The sequence below is a fragment of the Podarcis vaucheri genome (genome assembly GCF_965113315.1).
Source record: "Podarcis vaucheri genome assembly, chromosome: 8".
NCBI lineage: Eukaryota > Metazoa > Chordata > Lepidosauria > Squamata > Lacertidae > Podarcis > Podarcis vaucheri.
In genome coordinates, this window is record NC_138766.1 from 58,437,456 (window position 1) to 58,452,298 (window position 14,843).

The window sequence follows — 14,843 nt, forward strand, 5'->3', positions numbered from 1 at the left end:
TATTGGTATCTTGTATTTTACAGATGGGGGCGGAGGGCTGGGGCTGAATGACTGTGCCGAAGCCTGCTTAGTGATGACATTCAGATTGGGGCTTTCTGATTTATAACTCAGTCTCTTAGCCACCTATGTGCACACTTCTTCAGTGTTAACTAATTAAGTGGTCAGTCAACTAATTGATTAAACCAACCCATACAATTAACAAATCTTCTTTGACTGAGCAACAGCTTTACTTTTAATGACCCAAAATAAAAAATTTAACCAAAGAACTAAAAGTTTACAAAACAAAAGAACTAAAGTTTTACATCTGCAAGGGCACCCAAAGCAGCAATCTGAAGTTCTAATAAATCCTCTTTTTATTGAACATTTTAATACACCCATTTAATTTGGGTGAAACAAATACTATGGTTGGTTATTTATACCCCATATTAACAGAAAAGCACTCTCAACGTTGTTATTTCATTTATTACATTTGTCTCTCACTTAACAGTGGAAACTGCTATGTGTCTTCTCAGAAATAAGTCCTGTTGAGTTCAGAGGGGCTTTCCCCAAGGCAAATGGGTATAGAATTGCTCCCTTAATTGTAAAAACCCCTGTACTGCTTTCAGAAATTGATTAAATCACAGAACAGTACTCAAATACAATAACAGTATGGTTAACATCAACATAACCTAGTCTTAACAGGTAAACACAATCTGAATTTGAAAAGCGTAAGTGGTAAAACGATCCTATGGAGATTAGCCTAAATAAAATGTTTGCCATTGTTTGTTGACAGACTGACAACATCACAGAGCTCATGGAATATAGAAAACAGCCTCCTTTCTCTCCTCCCTTCAGTAACTTGTATATTCTCATTTCAGGTCGAAATAAGTAATGAGCACTGATGGAGCTGTCCATTACTTTTAGCAACATATTGCTGAGGAATCAACCTGTTCAAAGGGAGCACCAGCCTTGCAAGACCGTCTTACAGAAGAGACGCAACATGCATTTAACCTGGACTGTGGATTCCTCTACCAACGTGGGACTGAATAGATCAGCCACAGACTCATTTTTCTTATCATTGTTGTTAGGTGGATTCCTGTTAGATTATCTTGAATTTTCTTTTAATTATTCACTTTTATGGACACTTGTAAATTGTAACTTTTTTTCTTTTTACATAATTTTTTTAAAACAAATATCTAATGTTTAAGGCATGAAATAATTGAATGTGCGTGAGGTGAGGGGAGTTTCCCCCCCAGAATTCAGCCAGTATTTTTGGACTAATGCGACCATACTGTACCTGCATGTGCTAGTCGTTATTTCACACACAGAGACAGACACACACACACACACACACACACACACACACACACACGTTCCTCAGAAAGCACCAGGTTGTGGGGCAGTAGCAGTGGGGAGCTACAACTGGGACACAACATTGCGCTCTGCACTTACAGTGGGACAGTTTGCCATGGGAAGCCATGGTTAATAGTTTGCCATGAACGAGGAGATCACTCCTGCTTTGCTCCACCCCCAGCACAAGCAAAAGCAACAAACCACAACTCTACACTTAGGCACTTCCAGACCACCTGTTTATTGACCATTCATCCTGACTTGTTTGCAGGGAGTGCTGACAACATTCACTGTTTAATGAGCAGTCTCTCTGATTTGCTTGCAGGGAGGTTAGATGGTATTGACTCAAAGTATTATCCCACACTTCCCAGTGTGTTTCTCTGCCACTTTTCTTATCACAAAAAGTCCAATTGGGGGGGGGAGGGTGAATTTGTTGCACAAGATCTACAGATAAGCTATAATTGCCCAACCTGAATTTGCTGGTTGAATCCATCTGAAAATAGTGGCCATGTGGAAGCCCAAAACGGGGGGGGGGGGGAGTTTCAGTTTCTCTCTGAGTAGCAAGTGTTCTGAAGCCAATGTTTGTTCTTAGCTTCCTGTTAGTGGCTTGCTTCTTTGAAATAAACCATGTTCGTATATTAAGGATTGTGGTTTGTTGCTCCCGCTTGCGAAGGAGCAATCTGCATGTTCATGGTAAGCCATAAGCCATGAGCCATAAGCTTACCATGACAGGCCAATGAGGACACTTCAAATCCTATGATCAACCTACTGTGTATGTAGGAATTCTATGCTGCAATTATTTCCCATTGATTGTAATTATCACCATTGTTATCTAAATATCGTAAGAGCCCAGGTTTGTGTGTGCTTACTCAGATGGAAGCCCCACTGAGTTCAATGGTGCTTTCTCCCAAGTAAGTAAGTAAGTATGCATAAGCATTTATAACCTAATTTGCATATGGCTTCTTTGCCCAGGTTGCCCCCTTCCATACATGCATTAACTGTTGTTCTTGATGATCGGTAGAGAAATGAATGGAAACACTGTTTCATTCTCCAGAAATTCAGGGCAGATGCCTGTAATTTGCACACATGGTCTTTTAATTTTTCTCCTAAGAAGGAGCCAAGTATGAATTTATACTACACTGGGGTAAAGAGCCAAGGGGTGGCACCAACTACAGCCTTATGATCCTCTGAGGGTTCATGATGCCCTTAACTTAAAAGCTGACCAGAAGGCATTAATTATGAAAATATGTATAAAAATTTGTAAAGTTATCTGTAAATACCTTTAGAATATGAATATGCATCAATGTGGCATTTTGGGTTTTTTAATTTAGTTTCCAATGGTATAAAAAGTGATGCACACAAGTGATTCTTTTGTCTGTATATTTGGCACTATCTGAATTAGTTACTTGTCTTTGTTTCTCTTCTGTGTACTGTAGGAAAGTATTTAGCTCGGTTCCCATGGTGCATATTCCTGGGGACTCTTGCCAGCTGTCTACAAAATCAGTTCTTCACAGGGTGCAGAATTATGTTTTCCCCGGGGCCCAATCATTGCTCTTTTAGTAGGGAACACAGAACTGTTCAGAACCTATTTGTGATGTTCATCCACTTCTCTCTTCATTTGTGTATGCTTTATTTACAACAAATATGATTTCTGTAACCCACTCCATCTAGTGCTCTAGCATTCAACGTCTGTTTTCTCTGTCTTTATGAATGGGAAGTAAGTGGGTTATTGTTCAAAAAAATACAGAGAGAGTTTGATTATATCCTTTCTCAATTGGTGGATATGACTAATATTTTGTAATTTTGCTGTTATGTATTAAACTATTTCAGGGTGGGTTGATGCTAATGGCAAGTAGGTCAAGAACCTTTCTGTGCTGCAGATTAGGGCAGGTACCCATGAATGAGCAAGAGAAAGATTGCTGCAAATCCTTTAATGTGGTTGGAGATGGGAAACATCCTCTTTAGCTGCCATTGTACTCCCAACACTGAGTCAGGATAATAGCTCTGGGAACCTGCTGTTCTGTTCCCTGGCAAATATGCTATGGGGCAGCACAGGGCACAACTGTATTTTATCCCCCAAAGTTATTTAACATCTACATGAAGCCATTAAGAGTAGTCATTTGAGTGATTTGGGGCAAGGTACCATCATTATTCTGATGACACTCAGTTCTATTTCTCTGTAATATCTGAATCAGAAGAGGGTATGCCAGCCCCTGAATGTGGGAAAATAAACTGAGCTTGAAGCCTGGCAAGACAGAAGCTCTGGGGCTGAGTGGTTCTCATGTCCAAGAAATTGGCTAATTGCCTACCCTACATGGGATTGCACTTCCTCTGAAGGAGCAGGCACACAGCCTGGGGTGCTGCTGGATCCATTTGTAGACTGGAATAGCTTGGCCTCAGTTGCTCAGACATTGGTCACTTCAAGACTGGACTATTGTGACACACTCTGTTTTGTTATTAAAATATTTCTGTGCCACTATATCATTTTTTTAAAAAAATATCAACATGGTTTACAACAACACTCGCTGAGGGGCTTCCCGTTCCAGAAGCTGCAGTATGAAATACTACAGTACAATTGTGACAGGAGCGAGATCATTTATTGCACTTCTGCTCATAGATCTGCCCTAGCCGCCAACTTGTTACTGAACCAAGTTCAAGATTTTACTATTGGTATCGAAAGTCCTCAACATTTTGGAACCAGTTTATACAAGGGATCACCTTGGCCTGCGTTTGCCTTTTCAACCACTTCAGTCGGCAGAACATGCATTTTTACAAGTATCATATAATTTCCGTTCTGTTTTTGCAAGGAGTTGCTATTTTTGTAGAGCTGCAACACCTATAACTTTGAAACTCCCTGCCCATTGACCTTAGGCAGGTATTCTGGCATATATATAAAGATTTACTGGTTTTATATGTGCTTTATTGACGATCACTTTACTTAGATTAGTTTTGTTAACAGTTTTGTGGATTTTAGTTGTGTTCTACAATTTGAGAGTTATGCGATTAAGCAGTCTACAAATCTTTCTCCATAAAAAAATAATTGAATAAAAGTCCCATCATCCCTGACCATCAGCTGTACTGGTGGAGGCTGATGGGAACTGAAGTCCCAACTCTGTCTGGAGGGTCACAGGTTTCCAGGTGTAAGAAATAAGCTCACTTAAGACAGTGTATGCTAGAGAGAGAGAGAGAGAGAAATAAAGGCAACAGAGTGCACACAAAAAGGACACAACCAGCTCCCCCTGCTTTCCTCAGACACTAGGATGAATCCCGTAGCTAGCAGTAAGATTGTCATCATCACACAATTTGTTGCATACAGGAATATCTAGTAACAAAATATATCCTTCATTTATTGAAGGCATTTTCCATACGATAAATGAGTGGCCACACCAGTTCTCAACATTGCGCAGTGCAGATACCACAGGTAAGTTTCTCATTGTATGCAAAATAAGTTATGCAGTAATATCTATCAAATATAATACTTTTGATCTCTCCTGCTTTGGAATTTGAAAGTTCAGGGGCAGGAGGGGCAGCAGGCTTTGAAAGAGCAGGTCTGAGGCGAAAAGCCAATCATGATAAAAGCTGTGTGCAACATCTGTGTAAGAGGCTCTGTATGGACACCTGAACTTGGCCCTAGGAAACAAGAGACATTGCATTCTTTCAATCTGCGAAAACACCCACAAACTGCCTGACATCAATGATACGATGTGTTCCTTTGTCAAGTTCTCTCTCCTCCTTTTTGCTTCAGAAACACCTGATTAGAAAATCCAAGTCTGCAATCTATCAAGTTCCTCTTACAGTATTTGACAGCAGCAAACAAAAATTGATGTGCCAAATTAATTGGCCTTCCTCCTCCTAAATTCAGCCTCGTTTAGTTTCATTATAATAAATTACAGGCCCGGAGCTGTTTTATGCAGTAAAAAAAATATATTGCCTCCTAGCCCTGTAAAGCATTCGTCATGTATAAACATTATTTCGGCATCTTCCCTTTGAGAACCCATTGTAGCCCATTCCCAGCATAAAAAGCCTTTGAGCAGAAAGAGACTGGGTGATGTTTTTCCTCTATCCATCTGGCACTCTGACCCTAAGCATTTGCATAAGCTTGTCTGTCTACAACGCAAGTGTAAATATCCTTTTTTTTATTGCATGCTGGTGTAGCCATCAGGAGCCTTTATCCTAGGAATGTATTTGCTGGAAAAAAAAATCAGTATTATTACTGAACCACTAGAGTAGGGTAGCTTGAGCTTTTTGGGGAAAATCACAAAAAAATCAATGTTTTTGAGCTGCCAACATCGGTTGCCATACATCCAGATTTTCCCAGACATTTTGCCGATTTCCACCCAGACACTGCTTCCAACTGCAGTTTTCCGGGTATGTCCAGGAAATTCCAGACGTATTGTAACCCTGCACTAGAGGCTTGCAGCTTCTTCCTATATGATGGCTGAACTGTTTTGCACCACTCTGGTAAAGTAGCATCCTTTTAGGTCCTTCAAACCACATCTAATAGCTCTGCTGGGCAGAGTAAACAGTACCCACAACAGAATCCAGAGTGCCCACAACAGAATCCAGAATCTTAGTGCTGGGTTCCCAGCACTAAGTACCTTCCTTCTTCCCCTCAAGTCTAGTTTTGTGCTGTACAGGAATCCCAGAAAACACATTTGGGAGACTACACACACATGCTTTCAAACCAGATGACACAAGACAGGTCGCCACATAGGAAACAAGCCGGAAAAAAGCAGTACATCCATCAATAAGAGCATTACTTTGAAACCAAATTACATCTTTGTCATAAAGCTGGCAATGATGTCCCACTGGGGTGTGAGTCTGAGCCTGTTGCTGGCTCAGAACACCAGTACCTACTCGGAAGTAAGTTACATTGAATTCAGTGGGACTTATTCCCAAGTAAATGGGTTTAGGATTGCAGCCAACTGTACCTGAGTAACTTGGAAGTTGGTGGCTGCATTCAAACAGCACTTCGTTCTGTTTTCCTGATGTTTCCTTACCTGTTAATGTTCTTCTTCATGTACGCTTTCATATAGCATAGAAGCCATTTCTGGAAATCTATTGGATGTTTAGTGCTCATTTCTGCATTAATTGCTTCCAGTAAAAAAGTATTTTGCAACTCCGTTAACTCAGGAACTTGGGGGAGTTTTGTGCTGTAATTTGCCCACCATTTCCATGAATCATACCATGTGATGAAATTTGGGGTGGTATCTCAACATATAGTTCTCCCCGCCCACCATTCCCATGGGTGAATCGCAGGGAACCGAAGCACATACATGCATAAAGGCTACATGTCTGATGACACCCACTGTCATGTCGCACCACACCCTTTGATGCGAATGGCGGTATATTAATCAAAACGTCACCATTCCATAACTCAACAGGTAATGCAGTGTAAAAGGAATGCAGGGAACTGGAACAGAAGCTCTAGCATTATAATCAGAAAACCTAACACAACAATCCCTATATCCAAATGGTATTTAGGGAAGCAACTGTAGCATAGCCATAGAGCAAAGACTAATAAAGGGTTAGAGGTCCTAAATAGTGTTAAAAACTTCTGGGCAGGCTAGCCAGGTCCTCACCTAGAAAAGATGTCTGTTCTGCTTACTCTTTTTCTTTTTAAAGAAAGCTGAAAATGCAGCAAGTGACCTGGAATATCTTTAAGGGAGGCACAGCTCCACCCAGTGGCTACAGCCCTGCTCTCAGTACTGAAGAAATCCACTTCTGAACATGAGTGTAGTAATTCAGATGAAGTAGATGGCACAGGATCCAGAATGCTAGACTACAAAGAATATCTTCAAGTGTAAGTTTAGCACAGCAGAAGCTCCCTACTATTCCATACAGAAACGCAACCCAGAGTGTGCAGTTCAAATGATTGTTGTTGTGTAGTCGTTTAGTCGTGTCCGACTCTTCATGACCCCATGGACCAGAGCACACCAGGCACTCCTGTCTTCCACTGCCTCCCGCAGTTTGGTCAAACTCATGTTGGTAGCTTCAAGAACACCATCCAACCATCTCATCCTCTGTTGTCCCCTTCTCCTTGTGCCCTCAATCTTTCCCAACATCAGGGTCTTTTCCAGGGCGTCTTCTCTTCTCATGAGGTGGCCAAAGTATTGGAGCCTCAGCTTCAGGATCTGTCCTTCCAGTGAGCACTCAGGGCTGATTTCCTTCAGAATGGATAGGTTTGATCTTCTAAAAAGCAATTAAAAGCCATTCATCTGTCTGACACCTAATGCAAGAAGCATAAAATCCCAAAGGGATTATATGTAAATCAATGAAGTTAAAACATTGACTGTATTTCATGTTTGGAGATGCTTGTTTGTAAACACTGAAAGTGGAATTAATTTGTGCTTTTTCTAAGGAAAATGTGATTTTACACCCACAACTGCTATGAGGGTTTGTTCTCAAGATGGTTTTCAATTAAGTTTCTATGGGAGATTATTTTAACACAATGATCTTGGCGGACAAAAAGAAAGAAGATGTAAATGTAAAAAACATTTTCACTCCCAATATTTGAGCATTGCCTTGTATTTCTAGACAGAAATGCATCTTAATTACAGCTTACTCTTGGGCCTAGCCAGGTCTGTATATTAGGATGCAGGCATTCATACAGTGGAATCATTGCACATGCCCCACTGTGCTTTGTGAGATATATATTTATGAACAAGATTAATCCCAGTAGGTTCCAGTCAGGTTTGAGGTGCCACTGACAGCAGATCCACAACATATATTTAAAAGATATCTGTAACACATTTAAAACACATTACTTTCCCAAAAGAACCCTGGGAATGGTAGTTCTCCCCTCACAGAATCACAGTTCCCAGCTGCTTCGGCTGCACTGGACACAAGTGCCACAGGGGGTGCTGCAACAATGATATAGAATGGAGTGTGAGAAGAGAGAAGCGTCGAATTTTAGTGTTGCATGGGGTGCTGCTGAAATTGAGAGCCCAAAGTCCACTGGTTGGGATCAGTTTTTCCAAATTGTATTGTTGTGTTAATGCTTAACCTATCTCAGCAAGGTCATATGAGGCCTGGCCATGTTCTTTATACATCCTTGAGAATCCTTTATGTCAGGCGTAGTGGACCTGATGTCATCTAGGTACTGTTGGACTTCAACTCTCATCTGCCCTAGCCAGCATGGTCAGCTGGTGTGAGCTGGAACCCACTAATGTCTGGCAGATGACTTAAAGGAGAAAGAGGCTCCCCAATACCGTAGTGGGAAAACCAGGGCCTAAGAGGCCTAATCATAAAGCATATTAAGGCAATCTCTGCTAGTTTGTGTCTGTTAGCTAGCTGAGTGAGTGAGAGCATGGTGCTACGAACACCAAGACTATGAGTTCAAGGTCCACACTGAGCTGACAGAAGCCAGAGGGTCCCAGGTTTAATATCTGGCATCTCTAGTTAAAAAAGCCCATTCACAGACGTTAGGAAAGATCTGACCAAGCTGCCAGTCAGTGTTGACAATAAGTGGACAAATACAGTAGCCTGATTTAACATAAGGCAACTTCCTGTATTCCTTGTGCAATGTCTTTCTAAGATTATAATGGTATGTGCTGGGCTATTGTATTATAATTCAAGATGTCGCTCGGAGACAATCAGCTGTGGAGGCTGCATAGCTGGAAAGAATGATGCAAAGGCACAGTTGCAGAATACCTGGAGAACTGGTGGAGTTAAGGATGAGATATGATCAAGTGCTTTCTGTGACCCACTTTAAGGTCAACCCTGAGGAACATGGAACACCCGTATCTCTCTTTCAATAGGCTCATCGTAAGTCACACAGCAGGAACAGGTACAATCCTAGTCTCCGGTCCCCTCTCAAGCCATGAATGTAGGCTGTACAAAAATGCTCCATGCATTCAACCCAAGCCATTGAAGCAGAAGGAAGAATCATGTGTGCAGCACACCCAGTTCCCCTTCCAGCTCATCAACTGGCAAGACAACGGAGAGGAGTAAGAGGATCCCAGTGAGGGGTGTAGCTGGGACTGGGACACCCCCAGCAAGAAGGGGATGAGGAAGCAGAGGTTGGTGTAGGAAATACTCACAGGGTGGCAGAGGATGGCGAGGGGGTCAGTGCACAGGAACCAAAGCAGCAAGGCCCAGAGCCAGAGGGGCCCCTGTCTCCACAAACATGGCAGGCTCTGAGGCGTAGGGATTCCAGGAGGCTGAGACAGACTCCATAGCTGACCAGGTGGGCTCACTAGCTCTGGGAGGTGGTGTGTGATTCCTCAGCAGGTGTAGGCTTGGAGCAGTTGAGGGCTACCTGCCTCATCAAGCCCAGATGTTGCAATCAGCTTGCCAAGCACAAAAAGGAAGCAGAGCTGAGGGGCTGGGTCTGCTCAGATGCCCATGTTGATGGATCTCAGCTTGGATACTCCAGGATCTCTGTGGGACTGTGCTTCAGTCTGGACTTTGGACATGTGGATTGAACCTGGACTGGGGACTTGACATACTGACTTGCCGCCAGGTAGGCCAGGGGTTCAGGACACCTGGAAGCAGAAATTTTCCACGATTGTTCTTACTGCCTAGAGCACCCTCTACTCTGAGGTTCACAATACATAATCAAGTTATCTGTTTTAGGTGCTTTGTTGTTGGTTTGGGTGTGTGTGAGTTCATCACAGAGAATTCTCTTGTGCACTCAATCTTGGAGAAAGTAGGATTGAAACCTGCCACACTCACCTACCATCTGGGTGGTGATTTTTGCCTCAGTCTTGTTTGGTGAGTATCCTCCCTCTGCAGGCTAACTTAGGCCAGGGGTGAGTGTCAAAGTTGCCCCGGAGGCTGGTGGGAAATAAAGATCTGGCCCACCAGGCCAGAAAGGTTTCCCACCCCACCCAAAGAAGAACCCAAATGCATAGTGAACAGCTTCCCAAAATATATAATTGGTAAAGGAACTGTGATTAGCTGCCATTCTGTGTTGAATGCACACCTGGTGATTAATGCAGACCTGCCTGTGCCATCATTTGTGAAATGCCCTTTCAACAGAAAGGCTCCGATAGATTCAGCTTCTTGTAGAGATCAAATGTCTATGCTTGATACATTGAAATGAGAATGCTTTGCAGACTCATAACACAGCCACCCTCAAATGAGTCAGCAGCACCCACAGATGGCTTACGACATACACATGAGGTGTTCATACAGAAGAAAATTAAACAAATAAAATGAAGGTTGGAGAGGAGTGGCACTAGGCTCATCTTGTCAGATGTTTAATTAGGCAGAAGAAACATCCTAAATTTTAATTGCTTCCCTTTTGGATGTGCTGTGCAATCCAATTTAAATTGTTTCAGTAAGGGCCTTTGAGGGCAATTCAAAGATAGAGCAATCCAAAGCGGGTGGGGGAAGGTTAGGGACGCAAGACAGCCTGTGGCCTTCTTCTAAGGGGCTCTAGGACTGTAACCTTAGAAAGGATTGGCACATACAGCACCATCATTTACAGGAAAGGTCATAGAAGTTAAATGAGAAGACTGTATGTGTGTTTGTTCACATAACTACCCATTCACTCAGGTTGTTTCCATCGGTTCTGATATTCACAGGGGATTTAATACATTGTGGTGGAGAGGGAAGCATTTGTGATACTCTCCCTTCTGCAAATATCACAACCCATGTTCACATAGTTATATGATTGCCCTTTAACTAATGTAGTTATGGAAATCACAACATCTTTTTCTTTGTCTTCCCAGTCCTCTAAAACTAGCAATGGACTAAAAAGTTCCAAAATGGAGCCCACTATTGGCACGATATTAGGTGTATTTGAATATTAGGTGCTTTGAAGATGCTAAACTGGCAGTTTCAGATGTCGTAAAGACTGGCACTCTAATAACACTCACAAACTCTAAATTCATGACAAGGTTAACTGTGTCAGCTTAAGGCAGGGCTTGATTTTATTCTCATTTATTAGTTGCTTTATCAGTTCCTTTCTGCTTTTGATTGCATTATTCTTTTAATCACACTGCAACATGTTTGTAAGTTTTCCCCGCTTATACCTTGATGGGTTTTCATCATGCACATACCGTATTTTTCGCCCTATAGGACACACTTTGAAGGGGAAATCTGTGTGCGTTCTATGGGGCGAATGTAGGCTTTCGCTGAAGCTTGGAGAGCGAGAGGGGTCGGTGCGCACCAACCCCTCTCTCTCTCCAGGCTTCAGGAAGCTATCAGCAAGCCTGGGGAGCGCGTGGGAGCTGCGGATAGCAGCCTGCTGCCTGGGGCATGCTGAAGCCACGGCTGGGGGGGGGATATTTTTTTCCCCTTTATTTCCCCCCCAAAAAAAAACTATGTGCTTGCCAATGGGCTGGTGCGTCCTATAGGGTGGAAAATACGGTGATCATCTGAACTCGCACTATTATATCTCTCCTGCCCCTGTATTTAGAACTGTGTTTCACTAAACCTTTGGCACAGTGACATGACAGTTTTGCCTAGTCTTAGTAAGCTTAGCCGAAGTCCAATTTCCTCATATCATCTTAGGGTGGTGGCCAACTGGGTGAAACAGGATTAGTGTTATAAAAGGAACAATGATAATTAAGTAAATACAATTGACAATTGTAAAGGTTATCTTCCTCAAGCTGCACATCCTCAGCAACACACACAGATTCAGAGTAAACTGCAGTATCTAAACAGACTTTGGGGTACAGCTGGGAAATGCACCTCTGCTTGCATTCTACCTACAAGGCTGCATTTCTGATTCTTTGTATAATTTTTGAAATCCAGCCAAACCTCAGAATCCCATCAGCTTCAACTCAAATAATGTCTGCAATCCTATGCACATTTATTTGGGAACAAATCCGAAATAAATGTACACAACACACAGATGCTTTGACTAAATCCCTCCTCACTTTGGAAATTAAGGAGAACTTAGAAGATAATGTAGCCAAATCTAAAGTTCTTAAAGTTAAAAGATGCTTACCTGTAGCAGTGTAATGCTTTCCACTATTATTTTTTAACACCTTACTCTTCCATTGAATTATTCCAGCATGGAGACGTGTGCTTGCCAATATCGACAAAAATGAAGATAGTATTGTATAATAAATTTTTTCTGAAGGTTTTAGATCAGAGAGAGAGAGAGAGAGAGAGAGAGAGAGAGAGAGAGAGAGAGAGGCAGGCAGTTTTGGTGGTTTATCAAAATGAGAATTTAGTAAGATGGCTCATGTGAGCCATCTAGTGCCAAACATAAAACAGTACAAGAGTGTTTTGTTGTTTTTCTCATTCCAAAGGGTGCATGGGCTCACTGAAACATATCAAGCCAGAAAAGTAGGAAATCATTGTCATAGTCGTCACATTGTTCTGAACTAGTAATGACCTGGTTCTGCACCAATCTGTTATGCATGTGAACTGAAGTCATACTTTATCTCTGGCCTGAAGAAATGCATAGCATTTCAAGCTCCAAATCTTTGATAGGAAAGTTGCACAATTAAGGAAGTAAATGCAATATTGGTGTACAAGCACGTAGGCAAGATGTGTTTTGCTTGTTCTTAAAATAAAGCAAGAGACTAGTTTCTGTCTCCCTTCATCTTTCTCCTCCCCATTAGAAAATCCGCCCCCCCAAAAAGCCTGGGTTGTGAGGAGGTGTGTGCATCAGCTTTGGATGAATATGGAACCAAAGGGTAGGGGCGCTTTCTTGGAGATAGTCAGTCCTCAGTCCAAGGAAAAGCACACATTTCCCAAAAGAGCCTAGAGCAGATACACACACACACCTCTTCAAAGCCTTTCTCTCTATAGAAGTCTGCTGGTGTCAAAGTGACTTCTGGGGGGGGGGGGAGGAATCTGCCCCTCCAAAAATGCCTGCTGGATAAGTTCACCCCTTGCCAAGGTGTGTGTTTTCCCCAATACTTCTCAATGGAGAAGCTGCTTCTCCCCGTTTTCAGGGATACCTTCTATATTCTGCCCCAAGGAACTTGATGGAGGCAGTGCTGTCTCCATTGACATACATGGGGAAAGAAAGCTAAAGTGAGACTCTGCCATTGTCTTGAGTCAAAGCGGTCCTTGACTAAAGGGGACTCACATGAAGCAACTTCCTGTCTGAAACAGTCAAGAGTCACAACCAGCCTCTACTCCACTCTCCCATGTTATAGCTCTGGAAGCAGTGTAGCTCCCCACTAATATAGACCTAGCTAGAGGAGCTGTTGCTACCCAAGAAAAGATACTCTTAATATATATTTTTAAAGATAAGTAGCTCTCAGCGCAGTGATAAATGCCGTTCTTGAAGGTTTGAGAGGAAGCTGGCAACCCCTGCCCTCCCCATTTTCCATCCCCTTCATAGTGAAAATTGTCCATATGGTAAAGATGCTTGACATGAATTACTACCAGCAAGCACTATTGAGTCTGTGGTATTTTCCTTTATTCAACAGCGGGAAGGGTTTGAATAGCAAGTAAGAAGGGCACCTGCTTGGTTTCAAGTGGATAGTTTAATCTCACTACAGTGGTAGTGGCTTCAGGTTACAGACTCCGCTAACTCAGAAATAGTACCTCGGGTTAAGAACTTTGCTTCAGGATGAGAACAGAAATTGTGCTCCGGCGGCACGGCAGCAGCAGGAGGCCCCATTAGCTAAAGTGGTGCTTCAGGTTAAGAACAGTTTCAGGTTAAGAATGGTTTCAGGTTAAGAACACACCTGCGGAACGAATTAATTACTTAACCCGAGGTACCACTGTATTTAACAGGGTTTTTAAAAAAGACAAATATATCCACATTCATTTTTTATTATTTTACATTAGGTTCAATTCTGAGCCCAGCCTATGTGTATATTATCATTTAAACATTCTAAAGGCAAACAGGTATAGGAAAAGTGCAATGTTAAAGCATAATCAAAGAGAGAAATAAATAGTCCTATGACTGGTAAAGTCTCATCTGGAATTCACTTCTGGTTGAACATCCCAAAGCCCAAAGGTTGTAAGTATGTGCATATGTCTGCCACATTCAGTTACGGAGAAGGCTAAAAAATGGGCCTCATTAAAGCACAGAGCTTTCCCTTCACACAGGCTATGATGGGAAACACATGCTCTTGTGGCCATTTGGATCTAGTGCAGAGGTCCAATGATCTCCAAGAACAAAATGGCTTGCATCAGACTTTTCAGCAAAATGGGGCTCAAGACGATGCAGGCAGCAGAAAGTCCATGCGCGTTTCAGGCAAGAATCCAGGCTTCCAAACTGGCAAATTGCTTCTGGTATATGAAAATCCTATCTCTGATATTACTGTTCAAAAAACTTCACCTTGGAATGTTTAATCACAATGCTTAATATACACATACAGTCAACTGAAATGTGCAAATTACAGCTAATAGCACCTGAGCTGCAATCCAAGCAAGAGACACCTGTCATTCAGTAAAATCTGCATGCATTCTATGTGAACAAACTCTTAGGTCTCAGTGTGACACATCACCATCTTAGATGAGGTATTCCGTGTGTGACTTCAAAACTGCAGGTTTTGCAACAAAAACAATGTTTGTAAATCTTATAGGGCAGGTGCTACCTTTTATCCCATCAAGTATTAATATAACTAATCCCATTGTATTAAAGGCTGTTC

At 42.2% G+C, this 14,843-nt stretch overlaps 1 protein-coding gene across 2 annotated transcripts in view; it reads left to right on the plus strand.

Moving 5' to 3' along the window:
• Window positions 1–3,805, plus strand: part of NKAIN3 (sodium/potassium transporting ATPase interacting 3) — a 196,962-nt gene extending 193,157 nt beyond the window's left edge. For both annotated transcript variants that reach the window (XM_082234055.1, XM_082234054.1), the window contains exon 6: window positions 858–3,805. Coding sequence is in view for 1 of the 2 variants with exons in the window: in XM_082234054.1 (XP_082090180.1) it covers window positions 858–871 (14 nt within the window). In the remaining variant the exon portion in view is untranslated. The remainder of the gene's footprint in view (window positions 1–857) is intronic.
• Window positions 3,806–14,843: the final 11,038 nt, after the last annotated feature.